This window comes from Capsicum annuum, chromosome 1 (genome assembly GCF_002878395.1).
Source record: "Capsicum annuum cultivar UCD-10X-F1 chromosome 1, UCD10Xv1.1, whole genome shotgun sequence".
Classification (NCBI taxonomy): domain Eukaryota; kingdom Viridiplantae; phylum Streptophyta; class Magnoliopsida; order Solanales; family Solanaceae; genus Capsicum; species Capsicum annuum.
In genome coordinates, this window is record NC_061111.1 from 243,856,348 (window position 1) to 243,880,379 (window position 24,032).

At 34.2% G+C, this 24,032-nt stretch overlaps 1 protein-coding gene across 4 annotated transcripts; it reads left to right on the forward strand.

The window, feature by feature from the left end:
* Window positions 1–1,137: 1,137 nt before the first annotated feature.
* Window positions 1,138–22,128, forward strand: LOC107853969 (protein arginine N-methyltransferase 1.5). 4 transcript variants are annotated; one of them, XM_016698949.2, is made up of 23 exons: window positions 1,138–1,470; window positions 9,492–9,609; window positions 10,353–10,462; window positions 11,695–11,784; window positions 11,910–11,978; window positions 12,715–12,806; window positions 12,945–13,020; window positions 13,116–13,202; window positions 13,749–13,842; window positions 14,521–14,612; window positions 14,704–14,739; window positions 14,823–14,891; window positions 16,116–16,184; window positions 16,351–16,404; window positions 16,518–16,592; window positions 17,540–17,632; window positions 17,754–17,857; window positions 18,301–18,349; window positions 18,459–18,545; window positions 19,203–19,308; window positions 20,265–20,352; window positions 21,362–21,455; window positions 21,719–22,128. In XM_016698949.2, the coding sequence occupies exons 1-23, from the start codon at window positions 1,333–1,335 to the stop codon at window positions 21,800–21,802; spliced, it is 1,974 nt and encodes a 657-aa protein (XP_016554435.1). In that variant the 5' UTR covers window positions 1,138–1,332; the 3' UTR covers window positions 21,803–22,128. The 4 variants fall into 4 exon arrangements, with proteins under 4 accessions (XP_016554435.1, XP_047256967.1, XP_047256957.1 ...); XM_047401001.1 differs by having other exon boundaries at window positions 1,241–1,470; window positions 12,712–12,806; XM_047401011.1 differs by lacking the exon at window positions 14,704–14,739 and having other exon boundaries at window positions 1,239–1,470; window positions 12,712–12,806.
* Window positions 22,129–24,032: the final 1,904 nt, after the last annotated feature.

Consider the following 24,032-nt stretch of genomic DNA (forward strand, 5'->3'; position numbering starts at 1 on the left):
CTTTAGGTAAAAACCAATCCAAATCGAATCGATTAAATAAATTGAGTTTTTTTTTTTTAATTTGATTTTGTATTTTTAAAAATTGATAATAGTTGAATTAATTTAGATTTTGTTCAAAAATATCGAAGAAATAATTAAATTTTAATTTTAAATAATCAAAGGCTACACGGGAGAGGCACGTGGGTTTAAACTAGTAAATATAAAATCGTTAGAATAAGAAAAAGTTAAGAAATACCAAATTTTTAAAAGTTTTAAGTAAATAATAAGAATGTAATCAATGATTTTGTAAGGATTTGACTTTTAAAATAAGGAAATATTTTAAATATAGGAAAAAATAATCATATCACAAATATGTTCAAATTGATGCGTCTCTTTTAGGATACAACATCAAGGGAACGGGATACTACATGACAAACGTAAAAGTGATGATACTTGAAACTTCTGGTGATAAAATATATATGTGCTAATATTAAAATATATATTTACATTATTATATTAAAATATAAAAAATTTTTGAAAAGTGATATGAATATTTTATACTTTTTTAAAAATCTCTATATTAAATAAAATTATTTAATTTTAATTAATTAAATATTACATGTGGCACGTGGGTTTTAACTAGCATATAAGATAAATGGAAAGACGATGACACACAATGACAAATATAGAAAAACCACTCTTCTTCTGACAACACGTAACCACCAATTATTCCTCCCCATTAGCTTTTACTTGTGGATTATTTTTAATTTGAATTTTCATTTTAAATGTCATTTTTAATTATCAAGATTTTTTTTTTTTCATTTTACCCTCAATATTAATTGTTTATTCTCTGCATCATTTTTCAGAATACATAGAATTTTTGGATGGATTTTTTTTAAATGACTTAAAAGTCAAAGTCCGGAAACCAAAAGTAGATAGTAATCTACTTTTGATTTATTTTTTTACTTTTTAATCATAAAGTAAATTACTTAAAAATATTTTTTATTTTTGTCAAATATCTAAAAAGAATACTTAGAAACTAAAAATATTAAAAAATAAATTAATTCAAATACCATTAAACGTCAATTATTAGGAATAATATATTAAAATGACCATATTAATTATTGATTTTTTCTGTGCCAAGTCAAATCAAATTAGCTTCCCTCTCAACCCGAATTTGTCAAATCTGGTCTTGGTTTTCCTCAAATGACCCGACCCGACCCGGTATAAATTCAAAAAAACCCTAGCAATCTCCCCTTATATATAGCCTAAACCCTCACAAAACCCCGCCCTCTTTATCACTCTCTCTCTCTCTCTCTCTCTCTCGAGCTCCTTCAAACGCAGTGTGGGAAAATGACGCTGGGAGAAAGGCAAGGAGACGAGAAAAATGACTCTAAATACTGCGGTGTCGAAACGGAGTTCAACGATGACATGCCTCTACTTCTCTCCCTCAACATTCACGGTGGCTTCGATTTCGTTGTCGCCCCATTGGTTAGTAAATCACCATAAAATGCTAAGTCCTAATTGTAATTTCCATTTTTGTAAGTGTAATAGTACTATATGGTAAAGCCGTTGCCATATGATCAGGATGTCACGAGTTCAAGCCATTACTTGAATTGCATTGAATAGTATTTTTCATTGTTACTTGAATTGCATTGTATCATATTGTTAAGTCTATTGTTAGGTAACAATGAGAAGTCCGATGAGAAGTGGGTCCCACTTCATGCGATCGCGTTGTTACATTATTCTTTTTCCTCATTTTGTGTCTATTAATTATTTAATAATCCCATTTTATCCTCTAGGTGACTATATACACACGCACAAAAGAATATCTTAGGTGGCTTTGATTTAGTTGTCGCACCATTGGTTAGTAAATCCCCCTAAAATCCTAAATCCTAAACGTAATTTTTCATTTTTTAAGTGTAATAGTAGTATCGGGTAAAGTTGTTGTCATGTGGACAGGATGTCACGAGTTCAAGTCGTTACTTGAATTGCATTGTATCGTATCATTAGGTAACAATGAGAATTCCCACTTCATGTGATCGCATTGTTACCTCATTCTTTTTCCTCATTTTGTGTCTATTAATTATTTAATAATCCCATGTTATCCTCTAGGCGACTATACACACACACACAAAAGAATATCTTAGGTGGCTTCGATTTAGTTGTCGCTCCATTGGTTAGTAAATCCCCCGAAAATCCTAAACGTAATTTTTCATTTTTAAGTGTAATAGTAGTACCTGGTAAAGTTGTTGCCATATGGCCAAAATGTCACGAGTTCAAGTCGTTACTTGTATTGCCTTGTATCGTATCATTAGGTAACGATGAGATGTCCCACTTCATGTGATTGTGTTGTTACCTTGTTCTTTTTCCTCATTTTGTGTATATTAATTATTTTATAATCTTATTTTATCCTCTAGGCAACTATAGACACACACACAAAAGAATATCTTAGGTGGCTTTGATTTCGTTGTCGCTCCATTGGTTAGTAAAACCACCTAAAATCCAAAATCCTAACTGTAATTTTTCATTTTTTAAGTGTAATAGTAGTATTTGGTAAAGTTATTGCTATGTGACCAGGATGTTGCGAGTTCAAACCGTTACTTGAATTGCATTGTATCGTATTTTTCATTTTTCATTGTTGCTTGAATTGCATTGTATCGTATTTTTCATTGTTGCTTGAATTGCATTGTATCATTTTTATTTTGTAACAATGAGAAGTCCCATTTCATGTTATCACGTCATTACCTTACACACAAAAGAATTCATCTTAGGTGGCTTCAATTTCGTTGTCGCTCCATTGGTTAGTAGATCCCCGTGAAATCCTATATCTGATTGTAATTTTTCATTTTGTAAGTGTAATAGTAGTATCTTGTAAAGTTGCGGCTGTTTGACTAGGATGTCACGAGTTCAAGCCGTTACTTATTGCACTGTATCATATTTTTCACTATTACTTGAATTGCATTGTATCTTGAATTGCATTGTATCGTATCATTAGGTACCAATGAGAAGTCCCTCTTCATGTGATTGCGTTGTTACCTCATTCTTTTCCATATTTTGCGTCTATTAATTATTTAATAATCATATTTTATCCTATAGGCAACTATATAAATACACACACATACACACACACAATAGAATTCATCTTAGGTGGCTTCGACTTCATTGTCGCTCCATTGGTTAGTAAATCCCCCTAAACTCCTAATTCCTAAAGGTAATTTTTCTTTTTTTAAGTGTAGTAATAGTATTTGGTAATGTTGCTGCCATATGACCAGGATGTCACGAGTTCAAGCCATTACTTGAATTGCATTGTATCATATTTTTCATTGTTACTTGAATTGCATTGTATTGTATCATTAGGTACCGATGCGAAGTCCCACTTCATGTGATCGCGTTGTTACCTTATTCTTTTTCCTCATTTTGTGTCTATTAATTATTTAATAATCATATTTTATCCTTAGGTATATATATGCAACTATACATATACACACACACACTCTCACAACAGAATTCATCTTAGGTGGCTTCGATTTCGTTGTCGCTCCATTAGTTAGTAAATCCCCCTAAAATCCTAAATCCTAAATGTAATTTTTCATCTTTTAAGTGTAATAATAGTATCTGGTAAAGTTGCTGCCATTATTTCATAATCATATTTTATCCTCTAGGCAACTATATATACACACACAAATACACACACTCACAAAAGAATTCATCTTATGTGGCTTCGATTTCGTTGTCGCTCCATTGGTTAGTAAATCCCCCTAAAATCCTAAATTCTAAACGTAATTTTTCATTTGCATTGTTATAGAAGTATCATTTATGGAGAATCCAACAACAAGTGGTGGTGTATGGGGAGGATAAAATGTATGTAGACCGTAAAGGATATTGTTTTTGATAGACCCTCGACTCAAAAGAAAATGAATTTGAAGCACGATTATATGTTACTCCCTCCGTTCCTAAGTAAATGGTGTTTTTAGCTTTGACCTACCATTTAAGAAGCTAGTCATTTCTTTGTTGTCGCACCATTGGTTAGTAAATCCCCGTAATCCCTAATTGTAATTTTCATTTTTTAAGTGTATTAGTAGTATATGGTAAAGTTGCTGCCATATGATCAGGAGGTCACGGGTTCAACCCGTAGAAACAGGAAACAACTCCTTGTAGAAATGTAAGGTGAGACCAAACGTAATTTTTCATTTACATTGCTATAGAGGTATCCTTTATGAAGAATCCAACAAGTGGTGTATGGGGAGGATAGAATGTAGGTATACCTTATAACAAACTAGGAATAAAGAGTCTTTGATAGACCTTCGGCTCAAAAGGAAAAAAGAATTTGAAGCACGGTTATATATTACACCCCCCTTCCTAAGGAAGTGGAAGGACAAAATATGATTATTAAGAGCCCATTTGGATAGGATTAAAATCTGGTCAAATCAGCTTTTAATCTCTTTTTTTAGCTTTTTAAGATGTTTGGTAAAATTAAAAAGTGCTTAAAAAAAGCTAAAAACTGATTAAAAGAATCAAAAAGTGAGAAACTGGGTACCCCAGTTTTTTGCTTTTTAGATTAAAATTCTTTTAGGTTTGACCAAAATATTTATCTTTTTATCCCTTATATTTTCCTCCAATTCCAACAATATCCTTTTAACTTGTAGTCCTTAAATATATAGTTTTTTTTCTTTTTCTCTTTGCCGCTTCGTTCATCTCTTCCCTCCAATTTTCTCTTCATCTTTCTTCTTTGTTTTCATCGAATCCATCATTAATCGGAGGTTTGTTCAAAAATTTTATTTTAAAATTAAAAATTATAAATAATTCACCTTATTTATGGTGTTAACAATTTTAAGAATATTTAAGTCATTTTACCAACAAAAAAGTGCGTAACATCACTTGTTTACCAAATGTTTCAACAATTTTTTTCCAGTTTCAGCACTTCTATCCAAATGTTTCTCTGCTTAATTTATAAGCACTTATTTTAAGCTTTTAATCACTTAAGCTAAAAAACTGTTTTTTCAATCTTTTCCAAACGGGCTCTAAGTAATAAGTAAAGACAAAATGAGAAAAATGGTAATGACGTAATCACACCAAATCACTCGTTACACAAAATGGGACTTTTTGTCATTACCTAAATGTGGATTTAATGATATGAATAAATTTAAGTAACAATCAAAACAAATATTGTATTTGAACCAACAACATGATACAATACAACAGGTAACAACCATCCAAACAAGCTGTAAGACAATAAAAAACAGGATAGAAAGAGCAACAAATAGTAATAAACTCCAAAGAACAAAGAAAATATGTGAGTCCTAAATATTATTCCGAATAAGGAGAAACGGAGGGAAGCTAGCCCCTGTCTCTAGCACATGAAATGCGACACTACCTACTAATCTTCTATTCTAATCCTCGACCTCCATACCTTCCTATCTGTTTGACCCATTTATTTTTCTTTAAAATCTTTTGTCTTTATCAATTCCATTTTATGGTTTACTATAAGTTTGGAAAATTCTATGTACAATGAATAAAACAATTGGCACTATTATTTTTTTAAAAAAACTGTACTTGGATATTGTTTGATATTATTGATTTAATTTGCTAATTGTGATTAATGGTGACCAATTAGCCAGTCATATATGGGCTTGAATTGCCCATTTTGGTATGTGTGAATGGTCAGTATGTCACCGATAGTAACACGAATGGTGTTGTCTAGCCCAAATTTTGGTGAACTGTGATCTTTGCACGTTCACTTAGGCTGTCGACATTACATTTCCTTTCCAAATATTAATATTTGGTTTTCAAGTTGATTAATGATTGGGTAGAAATGTGATTTTGAGAAATGGGAGAATTTAACCCTTGCATTTTGGCAGTTTGCTAAGCTAATGACAAAAGTTTCTGCCCTTTTTTGTAAGTTTAATTTATCCTAGTTGGAAGGGGCTTCCAACTGTATTATCTGGCTTAGGATTGAGGCGTTTTAATTCTTATTGAACTTTTCTAACAATGCTTTATCGAAGCTATACGACAGATACCTAAGTCTTAACTGAAAAAACGTATTGCTACCTTTTTCCGTAACACAAGATGATGCTTTTGCACTCAATCTTCCTTTACCTTAAAGAAAATTTCTCATTAGACTTCTTGCGTCTTTGTCACCAATAAATGGATTTGGAATAGGAGAGATATTTGTTGAAATGTTGCTTTGGTGTGATGAGGATATTCTTGCCTCCCCAAAATAGTGTTTGGTTTATCACGATCGAGCACATTATGCAGATATTATAAAAAAAGACCAATTTTCTACGCCTTGATTTGGAACCCATGTAGTTGGATTGTTACATGAGAAAATTTTACTCCCTCCGTTTAAAAAAGAATGACCTACTTTGACTTGACACAAAGTTTAAGAAAATAAAGAAGACTTTTGAATCTTGTGGCCTTAAATTAAAGTTGTGTCAAATGTACCAAAATGCCCTTTAATCCTGTGGTCCTAAACATGTCATGTGGAAAGTTGAAACTAAAGTATTGCCAAAAAACGAAACGGGTCATTCTTTTTTAAACGGACTTAAAAAGAAAGTAGGTCATTTTTTTTTAAAAGGAGGGAGTAGTAATTATGGTAAGTATTTCCATGGGAGAGAATTTTAGTAATCGTGGTAAATATTTCCATGGGTTGTTTGGTTACAAGGATTAGAAAGATGATATATTTTTTTTATGTAATAAATTATTTTCATTGGGATTAGAAGAAAGATATAAAATCCACATTTATTTTATCTTGCCCTTGGTTAGATTATTTCTTCTAGTGACAATTTGTGGTGCTATTTTATATAGGATCCAATATTGGATTTTAATATCATGCTTACGACCCTTGGATAGTACACATTGAAGACCAAAAAATCAAAAGGTTCACCTGGATTGTTTTGTCATGCATTTTCTACTTAAATTAAGATTGTTCATTATGAAGCCCCTAATAGTATCAGTTAAATTGTGATCACTTCATTTTAAAGTTTAAGCTATTAGAAATAACAGACTTTTATTTACTTAATCATATTATTTAGACACTTAATGTAAAAAAACCATATTATTGACACATCAGGGTTTGATTTGTTTTTTCGCTGGGTCAATACGTGGAAATTTGCTGTGGTTGTGAGTCTTCAACCTAAGATCTTTGCCCGCTCTTATAAATGTTGAATTGTTTGACCATCTATTCTAAAAATTTAAGCTACTAGGGGAGCACACTTTTGTTTACTTCGTTAAATCTTCAACGAAAAGGTTGTTTTATTTGTTGATTTGTGGTTGACTTTGAGTTATTAAACGAGTGAAGTTTAGAAAAGCATTTAGGTCTCCTAAAAAGTAAGTGCTAACCACATTTAAGGCGTTGACTTTAGAAAAGAAACACACTAATGAAGGAAAAATAAGAATATATATGTAATGCAAGAAAAAGTAATTATAATTATAGTCGATAATTATTTTCACGAATGAGTTGAAAAGTTATATTTTAAGGAAAAATGAAGTAAAAATTACGTCAATTAGGTTCAGTAACCATTTTATATGTTGATTTTGATATAGATGTACTTCAAGTTTTCAATGACTAGTTACCTTACTAAAAAATCTAATTTTATTAAGTCTGAATTTCTAATGACTAAAAGATTCAGCCATAATGGTTTAGTGCTGGGGGCCTTCACTTGAATTAGGTGATCTTTCCTACCTGGATATCTCTAAACTCACTGCTTAACACTGGTCTTAAATAGACATTCAACAACACTAGTTTAGTAGCATCATAGTGTCTTATCTTTGTGGTCATAGTCTAGTAATTTTAGATGAGCAATAAATTATCATTGTGGCCATAATCTAATAGTTTTAGGTGGTTGTCGGCTTGTTACATATGCTTATGATCAAAATCATATGTTATTTCTTGTAGGCTCACCTATATGTTATTTCTTGTAGGCTCACCTTATGTTTCAAATACTTTAATTGATAAAATATGCATCTAAGTTTTTATTTCTCTTGTTTAGTTAACATGTTGGGAATTGGGATATTGATTTCAAAGTAACATGGGTAAAATCCATGTTCTTTGCGTGGATAAAACACTTTAGCAACTGTAAGGTTTGACTTGATCTAAACGGGTTCTTGGTATTGGGCATTTTTTTTATTTTTTCTTGGGGGGGGGGGGGGGGGGATAAAGTAGACATTATTAGTGTCTATTTTTTGTTGCAAATTTGGTTCATCATTATTAGTGTCTATTTTTGTTGCAAATTTGGTTCATGATATCTAGATTTTGTCACGTATAAATTTTTCTTGATGGGGGGAGGGGGGTTAATTTTATCTCGTGGAATGGTGATGGAATCCGATGTCTAAAAGTGTTAAAAACCTTATTTCCTGTGTCGTACCCTTCCCCAACTCCATCCCTCTTACCTCACCTCCACTCTGGCTTTCATAATACATATTTGCCTGCCTCCTCAATATTTTCTTACTGGTATATTTTTATGGTTTGTAGATGATAATATTTTGAATGAATATCCTAAATCTCTTACACAATCTATGACCAAACACAATGATAACTACCAATTTCCTTGAGAAGTCTTCTCAATAGCAGTGATTTCACTATAATACTACTCACTCTAACTATGCAAACTTTTCTTCTTTATTTGGTGTCATAATAATTCTCCTTTTATCCTGCAATCATGATCCCCATGAGTTAAAAAAATGGATTAATATTGTTACAACCCCTGTACTATAAGGGTAGAATTGTACTTTGAAAGATATTCATAGTGTAAGGCCATATCGCCATGAATGTAAGAGTAGTAGTTGGTTTTGTCACGGATGCCTTTTGACCATTTGAGAAAAGAATTGTTCTAGATTCTTGAAAAGACAGCTAATATTTGTCAATATTCTTATAATCACTTGCATTTTATTTGGCACAAAGAGGTTGGGAAAAGATGGGATAATTGTTGAAGAGAGGGCTGAAAAAATAGGATAATGTTGATAAGTGATAACCATCTAGTAAATAAAATTCACTAATTAATTGGAACTTCTGAATTTTCGTGCAAGTGGTGCTAGATAGATGGTCTTGAGATAGTAAGACCTAACAAATACACATATTATTGCACACACATTGAGAAATACGTTGAAATTTGGAGAATTTAGTGAAAGACACTTGTTTTTAAAGTGAAAGATGTCATTTAACGACCACACACTTTAATTACTATTGTTTTTACTATTGTTTTTACTATTTTTCTATGGACTTTGTAGCCATATTTTACTAAGAAGCATCTTTAACTCAAAGAAGACATTTATTGAAGTTTATGTTGTGTGTGTTTGCTAAAGATATGTGTTCTCTTGTTTTTACAATAAGTATATGTCACTTGTTAGGTTCTCTTATACTAAAATAATATATCTTTCTTTGCTTGGAGTGCTAAAGTATATTAGGCTTGGAGTTCTATTAGTTTGGGAAGCTTTAGTCTGTGAAATGGAAATAGCGTTTTATAAATGTCATTTTAAGCATTCTTTGTTTAAACCTGGATTTTATGATGCAGATGGATCCTGCGTATAGGCCTAGTTTACTGGTGAGTAGCAATGGTGGATCTGGGGTGCTTCCATTTGCTGGGTCAGACTTGGTGCTAAGCCCTTCCCAATGGAGTAGTCATGTTGTTGGTAAAACTTATCTCTGTTCATTGTTAGATTTAATTTATATTTGTTGAAATGAGTGTTGTGTATTATTTTGCATGGCGAATGCCTTCCCAATCCCCCTATGGGTTTGAAATCCTTGATAAGAATCCCCTTGTTAGTCTCTTAATGTAAAATTTACAGATTTACTACTTATCTTATCTTGAGCCGGGGGTCTATCGGAAACAACCTTGCTACTTCTCCGGAGGTAGTGGTATGGACTGCGTACATCTTACCCTCCCCAGACCTCACTATGTAGGAATACAGTGGGTTTGTTGTTGTTGTTGTTTCATGACAAGGATTGACACATCTATTGTTGTTTCTTTAATTGCACTGCAAAAAAAAAAGAGTACACAATTTTCAGAAAAGGAAAAGAGTACATGAGTTAATACGCTTTGGGTTTTCTCTTCAATAAATTAAACACAGACGAGGTGTTTTTCTCTAATTGTAGAGGCGATAGTCCAATTGTATCATTTCATGGATCTTGAGCAGATAGGGAGAAAGAATCCAATTTTTATTTTGTGATGCTAATATTGTTTATTGTTGAGAGGATTTACATTGTAATATCCACGGTTGACAATCATCGTAAAAGAAATTGTTTGTTAATTGTCGCCCTGATAGTCCTTACCATGAAATCTATTCATCAAGGTTCTAAAATAGTGATTGATTTGTTAATGAATCATTCTTTACTTTCATCTCAATTTTATTATTTCGTGGCACACGTGATATAGGTAAAATTAGCTCATGGCTTGACTTGGATTCTGAAGATGAGATGCTTCGGAGGGATTCTGAGATTACTTTAAAACAAGAAATAGCTTGGGCTTCTCATCTTTCATTGCAGGTGAGACTGTTGCAGTATTCTTATTATTTTAATTAGCTCCATTTTTTTTTTTAGTTTCTTGCAGTTTAGTTTTTTAAGTATGCTTCTGTGGCTCTGTCTTTTGGTCCTACAGTATACAGAGTTGGCACCCACTTGATCCCCAATTCAATGCTAGTGTACGTATCTAGCATACAAAAGTGTGCTCCATTCACCGAAAAGTGTATCGACATGAACAGGACTATAGGATTAACTTCTATAAAACCTTTCCTTTCTACGCCAAAATATCCTATGGATGTAAGAAATGTGCTGCTATGATCCGTTTCTCTCCATCAGACTCTTTTTAGGTGCCTTAAACAATGTTAGAAGTTTGACCAAAAGCACCATTTTTACTTGAGATGACAATTTACTAGTGGTGTGAAGATGGTATGCGGTTTGTGTTGAGGGAAACAAGCAAGAACCTCATGCTACTGGTCTATTACTCGCTCTTTACCTAGAGTGATGTTAAAATCTGTCAGTGAGACAAGTTAGGGTGATATAACCAATGGATCTAAAAGAAGATTTTACATGGGTATATTTGTGTAATTTTTGCACTTGGAGCCTAGGGGTTAAATCCTAGCTGAGGCTGAACACACACTAGATGATTTATTCCTATCTGCCTAAGCCGTGGTAACCAGAGTTACTTGGTACTTGTACTGGTAGGAAGTAGCAGATAGCTAGTGGAGTAGTCAAAGTGTGTGCAAGTTGGTTTGGACATCGTTGTTATTAGAGGATTTAGTTATTCTACTTCTTCAATTGTTCTCCTAATTCTTTGCCTTAAATTCATTGTCTGTACATTAGCTTTGTTAGCCACTAGATTTTCTTCAGGCAGACAACCACTAAAGATAACTTGAATTCTAGCATTATTCTTTATTTGTGATGGCCAACCGATGGGTGTGACCTAACTGCGGATTACCGAGTATCAGTACAGGTGACCTGATGGAATAGTTGAGCTGTTGAGGCATTCAAGTTGATCCGAGCACCACTATTATTATTTATGGAAAAAAATCTTCCTGTGAATGCTTTTGTCTGGTTAGCACCTTTTGCACGCCTCTCCATGTTTGCCTCCATCAAAGAATGCGGAAAAATGGGGGAGGGCATTGGTTGTGTAAATGCAGTTACTTTTCTTTTTGTCCTCTCTATTGTGTGTGCAACCTTTATTTGCTTGAATTAAGCAACATTTTTGTCTATTGCTAACACATCTTCTGTTCCTACAGGCCTGTCTGCTTCCTGCACCCAAGGGAGTGACCTGTGCTAATTATGCTAGATGTGTGAATCAAATTCTGCAGAATCTAAGCAATATGCAGGTGTCAATCTTATCCTTGTTTTAGTTTAGTTATTTTTCTTGCATTTTTGTTCACATTAAGATACTTGTTGCTGCATTATTTGTTTTCTGTTTCATATTCTCATTTTGATTATATGTGGTTTGAAGTTGTGGCTAAGGATTCCATTGGAGAAATCTGATGATGACGATGATGGAGGTAGAAGTCCCAACTCTATGGTGAGTACTTGCTGCATGACTGCTTTAGTTAAGGTCTATAACTTTGTATTCCCCTAGCTGCCGGACTGGTTAGTACTGAATAGTCGGTGTCAATGACTGATGTTATAACAGTCATCCTGATTTTAAATGTTCAATTTTGGTGGACCATATGGATAGAGAGAAATAGGAGAGCTTTTGAAGGAATTGAGACTGATTTGGTATATGTGAGGAGTAGCCTCTTATCCCTTATTTCTTTTTGGTGCACCCATGAGATTCCTGTAGGTATAGAAGATCGGGTGTCGTTTGTAGGAAATAATTCCTTTTCGTAAGATGTGCTACTTTTGGTGTACATCTTGTTTACATATATTTTTGGCCCATTGCTAATAAATTTTTTCTTGATAAAAAAGGTTAATTCAGTTGCATTTCCTATGATATACTTGGATCCTTCTGGCTGAGTCGTTGACCGTGATGATTCATTTCCCTTACTCACATTATCCTTCTGATAAGGAAGTGATTCTGGTTTTCTTTTTGGTGGTACTGGGTTGTCCTGTAGAAGTGAATCGAGTGCTAATCACTTCGTATTGGATGCATTTAGTCTCAAGTCCAGCTATCAATTATTGGACCTGATAAATCTCCCGAAAGTTCTCTTTTCAAATTTTCTTTTATGTTATTCAAACTATGACACAATGCTTAATTTTAATAGATAAGTTCAAGACTAGTACTTAAGTTTGATGATGGATTTCCTTATACCAAGCAGGGTGAAGAACATAGAGATTCATGGGAAATGTGGAACTCATTCCGTACTCTCAGTGAACATCACAGTCAGCTCTCAGTTGCACTCGATGTTCTGTATGTATATAAATTTGTGAAGTGTAGTTATTCTGAACTTAATGGTTTCTAGGTGATAAACTTTGAGGAAAATTCTTTGTTGACATTCTTTGATGTGATTATGTCAGAATACTTACACACAGTTTTCTTGCTGCGTAGATCCTCATTACCCTCTGTGAATTCACTTGCACGATGGTTTGGGGAGCCTGTTAGAGCTGCTATAATTAACTCCAATGTAAGAAATTCAAGCGGTTGCCCCTATTTCCGCACCGTAGTGTTTGATATTCCTTATGTTGTAAGTAAGAAAATATTACTGTGCTGATTTGCCAGTCTTTTCTCACCAATGCCCGTGGCTACCCTTGTTTGTCAAAACGACATCAAAATCTAGTGACACAGTTTTTCAACCACTCAATTCAGGTATTGACTTTCAGTCCATTCTAGTAGGCGTAGTATTACTCTTCTTACTTGTTCTTCGATTTTTGTTATTATCTGTTGTTTCGTGTAGGTTGCTAATAGTATTATTTTGTTTGTAGTATGGTTCTGCTACTATCTGTTGTTTCTATTATTTCCATTACTTATTTTTATAAACTGTTTTTCTATCTTGAGGCGAAGTCTATCGAAAACAGCCCCTCTACCTCTGAGGTAGAGATCAGGGCTGCGTACACTCTACTCTTCCAGACCCCACTTTGTGGGAGTATACTGGGTATATGTTGTTGCATATCTATAAAATTGGGTTAAAGCAGTGGTCACTTGTTTGTAGTTATCTTCATAACATCTAACCAATTTATAACAGGTTGAGAATAGGTTATGTTGTTGTCATATCTTATTCATTTTCATATGCTGAGTTATCTCCCGAATTGTTATCTGCATTCGATTCTTCTTCTTGTCTTGTTGGATAATCATTGGATTTTCATCATTTTTGGGATCTTACCATGAACTTTCCATTGCAAATATCTCTTGCAGATAGTGCTTTCTGGACAACAAATGCGGAATCTCCCCACGGGAACTTCAGGGTCAAATTCTCACAATAATAATAATCAAAGTGAGGTCATTGAGGGTATGGTGTGAACTGGATTTGAGATTTATTTTGATTATCAGAAAATCACAATGATGTATTTTAGGCTGCCTTAGTTTCACTCTGATCTTTTGGTTTGTCCTACTTGGCAGTTTCTATTTCAATTGTCACCTGTAATACTCATGATATGTAAATATCCATAAACCATCAGTTTGGTCGTCTAGTCAGGGCTAAATTCTATAGTGCAACAAAAATGACCTGTATCCCTTCATATTCCATGTATATGAAACACTAGTTCACATGCTCATCTCCATCTCCTTTAGTTATTTGTCAACAATATAGCACCAGCTGCTAACCAAGTGAAGACCATCTCTTCGATGCTTTGGTGTCACACAAATTTTCTCTACCGCTCCTTTTAACTTTATATAATAAGATCTTGCCATAAAGGTTTCGTTCCATCAATTTCAAACCATGCAGTCTTCCCCTCTTTCATCATCAGGCAACATTCTTCAATCCTGTCCTATTTGTGTCTGAGTGGACTTATGAAATTTGTATCCTTCGTGAACCCCTTGTTATCCCTATAAAATAATCGACCACCATAGCCTCTTTCTCGATCACCAGAGGATACACCTATGGCAATGCAATCATTAGGTTGTCTACTCCTTTATGTCCAGTTTTTTTGCTAGCAAGATTGCTTTAGTTTGTATTAACATTGTTCAGGCATGCAGCGACATCCACTAAGGTCATACTTGGACTACATTGCTTATTTGTACCAGAAGATGGATCCACTTCCTGAGCAAGAGCGCTTTGAGGTAGTGTATCTCCTGTGCGTTTTGGCTGTTATTGACCTGGTGGTTCGTTTCTATTAAGTTTCAATGACACTTCAACTTTTTTTCTTTTCAGCTTGGTTATAGAGATTACTTACAATCTCCCTTGCAGGTGCATGCTTTATTAGCTATCTTCTTAATCTTCTTCTAGAGGTATGGTAGTTGAACAATTTTCAATTGATTTCTTTCCTTCAGCCTCTCATGGATAATTTGGAGGCCCAAACTTACGAAACATTTGAGAAAGACACGACCAAGTACATACAGGTACGTGTAAGCTTATTGTGTCAAACTAACCTTAGTCGTGCTAGTTTGTAATTGCTATACTTTAGAATGTTCTGAAGTACTAAGCAATGTGGCTTTTACAAAAAACTGACACTAGCTTACTTCTTCAACTCTCCTATGCTTTTTGTGTGCCCTTTCTGTTTGAAAAAAAGATGTCTGTTAACATTTAATCTGTTATCATCTGTTTTTGCTTTTGGGAGAACAAGCGGTAGCAAGATCTGACTCTTCCATTTTTTGCTTGTGTTCATTCCTTAAGCTTTTTGTCAAATGTTTTCTTGTGAAGCTGTTTAAGGAATCTCATATTTTTATCCAATTCCAGACTGCAATTCAGATATTTGTTCAATTTAGAATGAGAAACTTAGTAGGCGTTTGGCCATGAATATTATTCACAATATTCCGGAATATGTTTACACAATGTTTGGATTTTTGGTGTTTTCACTATTTTTGGATTCATTTTTTTCACTTTTTATTTTTTTTTTACGAAAATCTAAATTTATTATTTTCATAAAATAACCTAATGTTCATAGAATTCTAAATTTTTTAAAATTTAGTTTCACTTTTTATATTTTTTAACTTCAAAAATACCCCATTTCCAAAATACTATGTCCAAACACAACTCCAATTCTATTTTCAACTTCAAAAATACCTAATAAAGTGATTATGTTTTTGGTTTTCATGGCCAAACGGGTCCGTAGAATTGATCTGATAATGAACAAAATCCTTTTAAACAGTACCTTCTACTAACGCAAAGGATTATTTCAATTCGCTATCCTAATAATTTATTCTTTTGCATTTTAAGCCACTGAATGATGGTTGTCCTTTCTCTAACTTGCATCCTTAGACAGTAAAAGCCAAAGAGTATCGTCAAATTTTCCCATCTGAACAAGGAAACAATAGGCTCTTTTTTGGATTGTGCATTAAGTGTTTTGCCTCGTTAATCATATATTTGAAAACTATAGCTGCTTGATTGCTTTGCTTTTCATATTTTCATCATCATTCCCAGATACATACTTGAATACACTCACATGTTATACCTTATTATCTCTCTCTCACATATTCCTTTACCTTGTCCTTTTAATTATTCACAATTTCCTTTCCCTGCATAATGAGAAAGAATGAGTGGTTTAATTAGTATTGTGCCTCAATTGCGTTGTGTTATTGGGTATAATTGTATTCCTTGATCACTGTTGACTCCTATTCTGGCAGTATCAAAGAGCTGTTGCGAAAGCTTTAGTGGATAGGGTTCCAGATGAACAGGCATCTTCAATCACCACTGTAAGGGTTTTCTCCTGAGAATTATCTTTCTTGTTTCTCCTGAGAATTATCTTTCTTGCTTTTGATGTTAACTTACTCTCATTTAAACAGCTCGAGATGTTGTCTTGAGTTTACTTTTAGTGGCATCCTCAGCTGTTAATGTGACTTCTTCAAATGCTTGTTGCAGGTTTTGATGGTTGTTGGAGCTGGACGTGGACCTCTTGTCAGAGCTTCACTGCAGGTCGAAATATCTTCCTTTAGAGAATGTCAAACAAGGGATAGAATGGAAGATATATGCATTTGACTAATTCCAATATATCATCTTATGTTTTTTGTTTACCTTATTGCTGACAGGCTGCTGAAGAAACTGGACGCAAGTTGAAAGTTTATGCTGTTGAGAAAAATCCGAACGCGATCGTCACCCTACATGTAATCAATTCACTGTTGTCTTTCCTGATTATTTTGATGAACTTTTTATGTGTTGGTTATTGTTGCTATTCTTTTTCTTTTTAAGTGTAGACTATTTGTAGTAACTCTAGTAGCTATTCTAAGCTAGCTGAAAAAAGAAAATATGGAAATAGCTGGATTTTAAAATTTTGTGTTGTTAATACACTAATTTGATTTATATTTAAATTATCTGACGGTAATGGAAGAAAATATTGAAGTAATAGTCAGAAAAGTTATTAAGAGAAACCATTAGATCAATTTGGAAGTCAAATAAGTTAATGAATATGAACTCTTGAATCTTGTGAAAGTTGAATAGAATTGGAATGGTGTCAAAACACGTTCAGACGTCCCAAAATGTGAAGAGTGCTAAGAGACATACTACATATACCTTATGGTTATAAAAATGTTACATGTACTTGATATGTGTAAATGGAGAAACTCATAATTTGCATACTAGAAAAATTACTGATTTCATGGCATCTAACCTGCTAGATTTGAGGTGACCAATGTGTACAATTCTATGCAAGTCCATATCAAATCTACAAAAAAATGACCTTATCTTTACTGTGTAAAGAATACTCTGTTTGGTCCTCTAACAAAGACGATAACTCTGCTTGGATTAAAATTTTTACTAGTTGGTGGCTCCTGGACGGTCTAGACTGAATTAAGGAAGGACTAGTTGAACTGCACCGAATGCATGGAAAGTTCCTTAGTACCGTGCATGTGACATCACTTATGGAGTTTTGGGGTCTTTATTGACGTCAAATTTGATGGAAATCTATATTGTTGATTGATGTTTCCGTTCTCTTTCCGTAAACAGTTTGTTGAAAGATTTTGGAGTTGATCTACTTCTACTTTGCTATTTAGCTGACTCTCTCTAATGTTTTTTTTTTTTTTTTTTTTTGGTGAACGCTATTTATTTGAGACAGAGCTTAGTAAAGATTGAGGGCTGGGAAAAAATTGTCACCATAGTTTCAAGTGACATGCGCTGCTGGGATGCTCCGGAAAAAGCTGACATTTTGGTACTAAACTGACTCTTCGGATGAAGAAACAAACCATTTTATTCATAAATAAATAATTTTGATCTTTCATTTGCAGGTTCTTATTTGAATTCCTCTCATCTTTTATTGTTTGCTAATACAGGTTAGTGAATTGCTTGGGTCATTTGGTGACAATGAGCTGTCACCTGAGTGTCTTGATGGTGCTCAAAGATTCCTGAAAGAAGACGGAATTTCAATTCCATCATCGTATGTATTCAGATGTTGCATAGTCATTGCTTCTTATATTCAAGAATATACAGTGGCTTAACATGATCCACAGAGTTCCCTCTCTGGTGGCGAAAATCATATATGAGTAGGGTTAGCCTGCTCATTTGCAAGCATCTGCAGTAGAAATGTACTAATCAGTTCACGTCTGATAATAATAGATTTGTGTGGTTCGCTTGAACTTATTTGGGGAGGTACAGTGATTCCAAGAGGAGCACTGAATCACCTTTTGGCGACATGAACACATAAAATGAGAATTTGGCTGCTTCAAATGATGTCTTTCTACTCACTTTTCCCTGTAGTTTCACTATATAAAATCTCCTTGACTGCAAATTTCACAATTGATCTAAAAATGGAATATTTTCCTCTATACCTAGAGACTTTTATTAGTCTGCCGTGATATTTAATTACTTTGCTTATCTCAGATATACAAGTTTTTTCCAGCCTGTGACTGCTTCAAGATTATACAATGATGTAAGCACTCATCTTTTTTATATTATAGGGGTTCATTGACCTCCCTTTTAAGTTTGCATTTTCAGTTTGCCTATTTTAGCTGTTACATGGATTGATGCTATTGTCGCAGATTAAATCTCACAAAGATCTACTGCATTTCGAAACTGCTTATGTTGTCAAGCTCCACCGTGTAGCGAGGCTTACTTCTCCTCAACCAGTAAGTTCATTTATGCCAGAAGCATCCTGGTTTAAGTTCTTGAATTTTCCAGAATTGGGATCAGAAAAAAAGTTAGTACATAGTTAAAAAGACAACATTGCAAAGTGTTAAAAACACTCACAATGGTTACTTTGTTAATTTTTTCTCCCTTCAAAATGTTGCAACTGATACTGGGAAAAGAAAATAAGGCTTAGTACAGAAACATAATGACATTTGTTCAATTAATTGAATCTACTTCGTGTGTTCCACAAACAGTAAAGTCAGTGACATGAATCAGACATTACACCCCTCTTTTCCACAAGAGCAGGGAAGAATAACGTGAAAAAGTAATGATTCTTGAAAAAGGAAACTGTTTTAACTTAACAAGTAACAGTGATATTTTGGAATGTGTTGCATCTCAGTTCCAACCTCACTGTAGTGAACCACATCATATGTCCTCGAGAGTGTAAAGAGAACCTGATGACACACACTGCTTTTTGCACTAGAAATTTAAAGAGAGAAAGTTACACAAAAATAAGAGAATTATAAAGGAAAGAAGGCATAGGTTCACTGGTGCTAACTCAAATCTATACACCTTGATGCATTGTATTCGCGTGTGTCATTTGGGGGAGGTATCACTTCTGTAACTTACATTTGGTTATTCTATTTTTTTGTAAGGTCTTCACTTTCAATCATCCAGAGGATTTAACTAAGAAAAGTAACCATCGGTATAAGAAGCTACGTTTTGAGATGCCCACCGACACTGGATCAGCCTTGGTTCATGGTATTTGTTATTCTCATATTAATTTCATGTGATTTTTTGTATGTTAATGCCGTAGATATGAAAAATGATATTTGTAGTTACTAGTCAGCTACATGCTCAGAGATTTGTGATAAAGGCGACAAAGAAAAGGGGTGTCTAAAAGCACTCTCATTGTGAAATTGTTGCTGGATGATATAGTCCGACTGATCCTTGGTCAGCGATGGTGTAAAGATAGATACACTAAAGAAAACTGTGACATTTTAGAGATACTCATTGTATCCAGTCTAACATCAGTCGAGGACAAATGGTGTTCCTGTGTTGACTCAACTGTTAAACCATAGGTTTATTAATCCTTGTTCACTGGGCTTGTGGTTTAATCTTTTGGCCGGAGCATATGATAGATATATTGTCTTGGATGTATAGCTGGGCACATCTGCATTTCAACTCTGGTTCTGCCCTTACATTAAATCTTTTGTGCAGTTGTTTTAATTTTGTTCAACAGTTTCCAAGTGGCCTTTTGACTTAGTAAAACCTCTTTCAAGAAATTATAATGATTGATTTTATGCTGAATAATAAAATTTAAATATATCTTAGAGCTTAGAAATTATAGTTACTTGAGGAAAAACCAAAGTTGAGAGTTCTTAATTGGCTGACACTCTGGCCCGTAAAACATAGTAGGCCTAACCACCACTTTGTAGAACTTGCGTTAAAGTTTTAGTGTATCACACAACACCTCGGAGGGGAGCCTCCATTTAGTGTTAAATGCTGTCAGTTATATCGTCTAGTTTAAATGTCTAGCATCTGGAATTCATCTTATTCCCATGAGCTAAGGGGGTGGTGAGAAAGGAGTACATACATAGCTCTGGGTAATCTTTTGGACCGATTTGGTGTCAGATTGTTGGTTATACTAAAGCTTTATACAAGAAAAGTTTCTGTTTGCTCCTTGACTTCTCATTGATTTTACCTATGATTAACAGGATTTGCGGGTTATTTTGATTCTGTACTTTACAAGGATGTTCATCTTGGTATTGAACCATCAACTGCAACACCTAACATGTTCAGCTGGTATGTTAATTCTTTAATCTGCCTACTTTTTTATAGGGGCTTGTAGAGACATTTGACCTATCTTCTTTTAATTATTTAACCTTGGGGTAGATACAGAGTAAATCTCTTTCTACCAACGCTTAAATTTGGTGAAGCCTAAGTAATTACCAACTAAACCATTGGAGACCTTTACTGAAAGTGATATTTGTAGGGCTGTGCAAAAACCGAACCTACTGATAAACCGAACCGATAAAAATGTTGTTGGGTTATTGACATTGGGTTATCGGGTTAACGGTTTTTTATTGGTTTTATAAAAAGTTTTATTGGTTAAACGGTTCGATATCGGTTTTAGCACCGATAACCCAATAAGGATACACTAAGTTATTGTTTTATCCCTATTTATGTTATATATATAAATCTCTCTCTCTTTATCTCTCTCTATCTATATATATCTATCTATCTATATATAGATATAGATATAGATATAGATATAGATATGTGTATGTATATAGATTACATGCACTACTAATTCATAATTCAGTGATTCACAAAGTATTAACCTATTCAAGGCAACAAAGGCACAATATAAAGGTTCGGCTATTATCGTAATGAAAAGCTTGAAGCATTTAAAGCTTCCAACAATTAGGATTCAATTTTTTTTCCTAACAAACATTCAGTTCAAGTTTGAAGATTCTTGTAAACTAAAATGTATTGCGTAGGTTTTGGCGGTAATTAAGATTACATTTTTTTATGTTGTTGCTATTTCTATTTTATAAGTATTTTCTTATTGGTTAAACCGAAAACCGAACCGTTAAGGACCAAAAATCGATAAACCGAAACCGATAAGAAAATATCTTTATTGGTTGGTTATTGGTTTTACATATTTAAAAACCGATAAACCTAACCAATAACATGTAAAACCGAACTGAACCGACCGATGCACACCCCTAGATATTTGTGTATTCCAACACTATAGTTATTTTTTTGGTTGGGGTTTAAGGATTAACATTTTCTTATTCATTCTTATCAGGTTCCCTATATTTTTCCCATTGCGGACACCTATGTGTGTTCAACCGGGTGTTCCTATAGAAGTTCATATTTGGCGTTGTTGTGGTACTTCGAAGGTAATTACTTCATGCACAGTTATGTATTTGTAATTACTTCATGCACAGTTATGTATTTCCCATTCTGTATCACTTAAAGAGTAATGGTTTTAAGTGAGGATTAGTACATGGGAGTGAATTGGATAAATTTCGGGCAGAAGTGAGATTCCCATGTATGGTTGAAGTATCATAATAAAAATGTACTTGAAGCATGAATTTGCTCCCATCTTCGTTAATATTTTGCTGAATACCAATCTGTGGACTTTTTGCTTTGATAAATCTAGGTTTGGTACGAGTGGGGCGTGACATCTCCCAGCTCATCTCCTATACACAACTGCAATGGTCGCTCATATTGGGTTGGCTTGTAAGATTTTTCTTCAGCCTGGTCTGGGCTTTCGAGACAGCATGGTGTGATACTGAATTTCAAATGAATTACAAGTCCAACGTTGCTTGTCAAAACTATCATAATCACGGCTCCAGATCGCTATTCTTTCCTGAAAGTTGCTGGAAATGCCAACTGGTGCTCGTCACCCAAATTGATTGTCTGTGCTCTTCACACTGCTTTAAATTTTGTTCAGTAGAAATTTTGTAGAGTTAGGTTCATTGGGATGTATTTTGGGTTGTGCCATATGTGATCTTTCCTGTGTAAAACCCTACTGTTGCACTATACATGTAATGGCAAATTTAGTGACCATTGTATTCGTGTTTATTGATCAAAGGGCAGTTTGGTGCACTAAAACTCCCGCTAACCACAAGGGTGTATTGTACGCAATCTTATCTTGCATTTTTATCAAAGACCGTTTTCAAGGCTTGAACCCGTGGCCTCCTGCTATATTTTCAGAAAGTTGCTGGAAATGCCAACTTCTTCAACAAAGGAGCAAAAGGTAATATGACAAATAAATGATGTTGATTCAAGAATAGGCAAGTCAAGAAATTGAAAAAAAAAAAAACTATTTGGAGTATTAATGTAACTAAAAATTACACAAACCCACAACTTAAGTTTTCCTTATTACAAAAAATCCCATCTCTCCAAACGTAATAGGGTTGGGGTTTATGTTATTTTTACTTACTGTAAAAAGAGGTTTGACCCAGAATCCAGATGGATATGGAAGTGGTATTAATCTGCTTGGGAGGTAATTGGTAGTGATATTAAGGAGGCAATTTTGGCCTTTGAAGGGGGACCTTGAGGTAATCGGTAAAGTTGCTGTCACATGACTCGAATGTCACGGTTTTAGCGCTTTTCTGAATCCAATATATAGCAGAAGCTTTAGTATACTGAACTGTCTGTATTTTTGGTCTTGGCCTTTTTCACAATGGCATATTATTGCAGTTACTCATCAGCCCCTGTATACTAGCCAATTAAATGATTTTATGAACAAGTACTGGTACTACCTACCTTGATGTCAAATACAGAAGCAATCTTTGTCTGGGGAAGATCCTTGATCTATAATGTACTTATTTGCCATGATTTATTCATACATTACAATAAAATACACCTGCAATAGGTTAAGCTAGTTTGATGTAGTTTCGAATTAGAATGTAGAATCCTCTCATTTGTAGTTTGCATTAAATTAGTATGACATATTCTAGGATTAGGATCAGTTTAGATTAGTAGGCAGAATCTGGGTGGACCTGATAGGTTGTGGTATCACACCATTCTCGAAGGACTTGTACGTGATGCTCTTGCTTCATACGATTCCGTTCCGGAAGCAGGACCTTCCCTTTCCTTTGACCGGCCCTCAAATTTCTATAATTTCGTGCCGAACTTTGTCTCTATGTTTGAACTTCTCGTTCGATGAGACCTCAAGTCTCGCTATTTTTATTTTATAGGCAAGTGTTAACCTCATTAGAAAGCAGACTTGTCTCGCTATTTTTATTTTATAGGCAAGCGTTAACCTCATTAGAAAGCAGACTTGGGTAGCGGCTGACATATGTTTTATGTTATCAGCCACGTAGTCCGCAATGTCTTTCATTGCATTGTATTTGCTGACCGGCCCGAATCCCCTTTCTTGAGAGATGACCTTCGCTTGTCGGCAGAACGCCTTAATATATGCGTATCAGCCACATAGTCCGCAACGTCTTTCATTGCATTGTATTTGCTTACCGACCCGAATCCCCTTTCTTGAGAAATGACCTTCGCTTGTTGGCAGAACGCCTTAATATGTGCGTATCAGCCACATAGTCCGCAACGTCTTTCATTGCATTGTATTTGCTGACCGGCCCGAATTTCCTTTCTTGAGAGATGGCCTTCGCTTGTCGGCAGAACGCTTTAATATGTGCGTCTAGTTTTCTAGGATGACACTCCACTTTTTTATACTCATAGAATACGAGAAATTACTGTTCTCTTATCCTTCCTTACTCTTTATCCTTTCTCTAGCGAGTAAATTCCTCATATTGTCATTCAATTTAGGAAATTATTCCAATAAAGTCATTTATCTTTTTTTTGTTCCAATAATATCATCAAACTTAATGCATTTTTCTTAAAAATCAATAATTACTAAAATTGACTCAAAGCTGAGAGAAAAATTATCATAAAAGTTACTTAAGTTTGAACTTTGAATTTAAATAATCCTTATTAGTTAACAATACGAAATATCA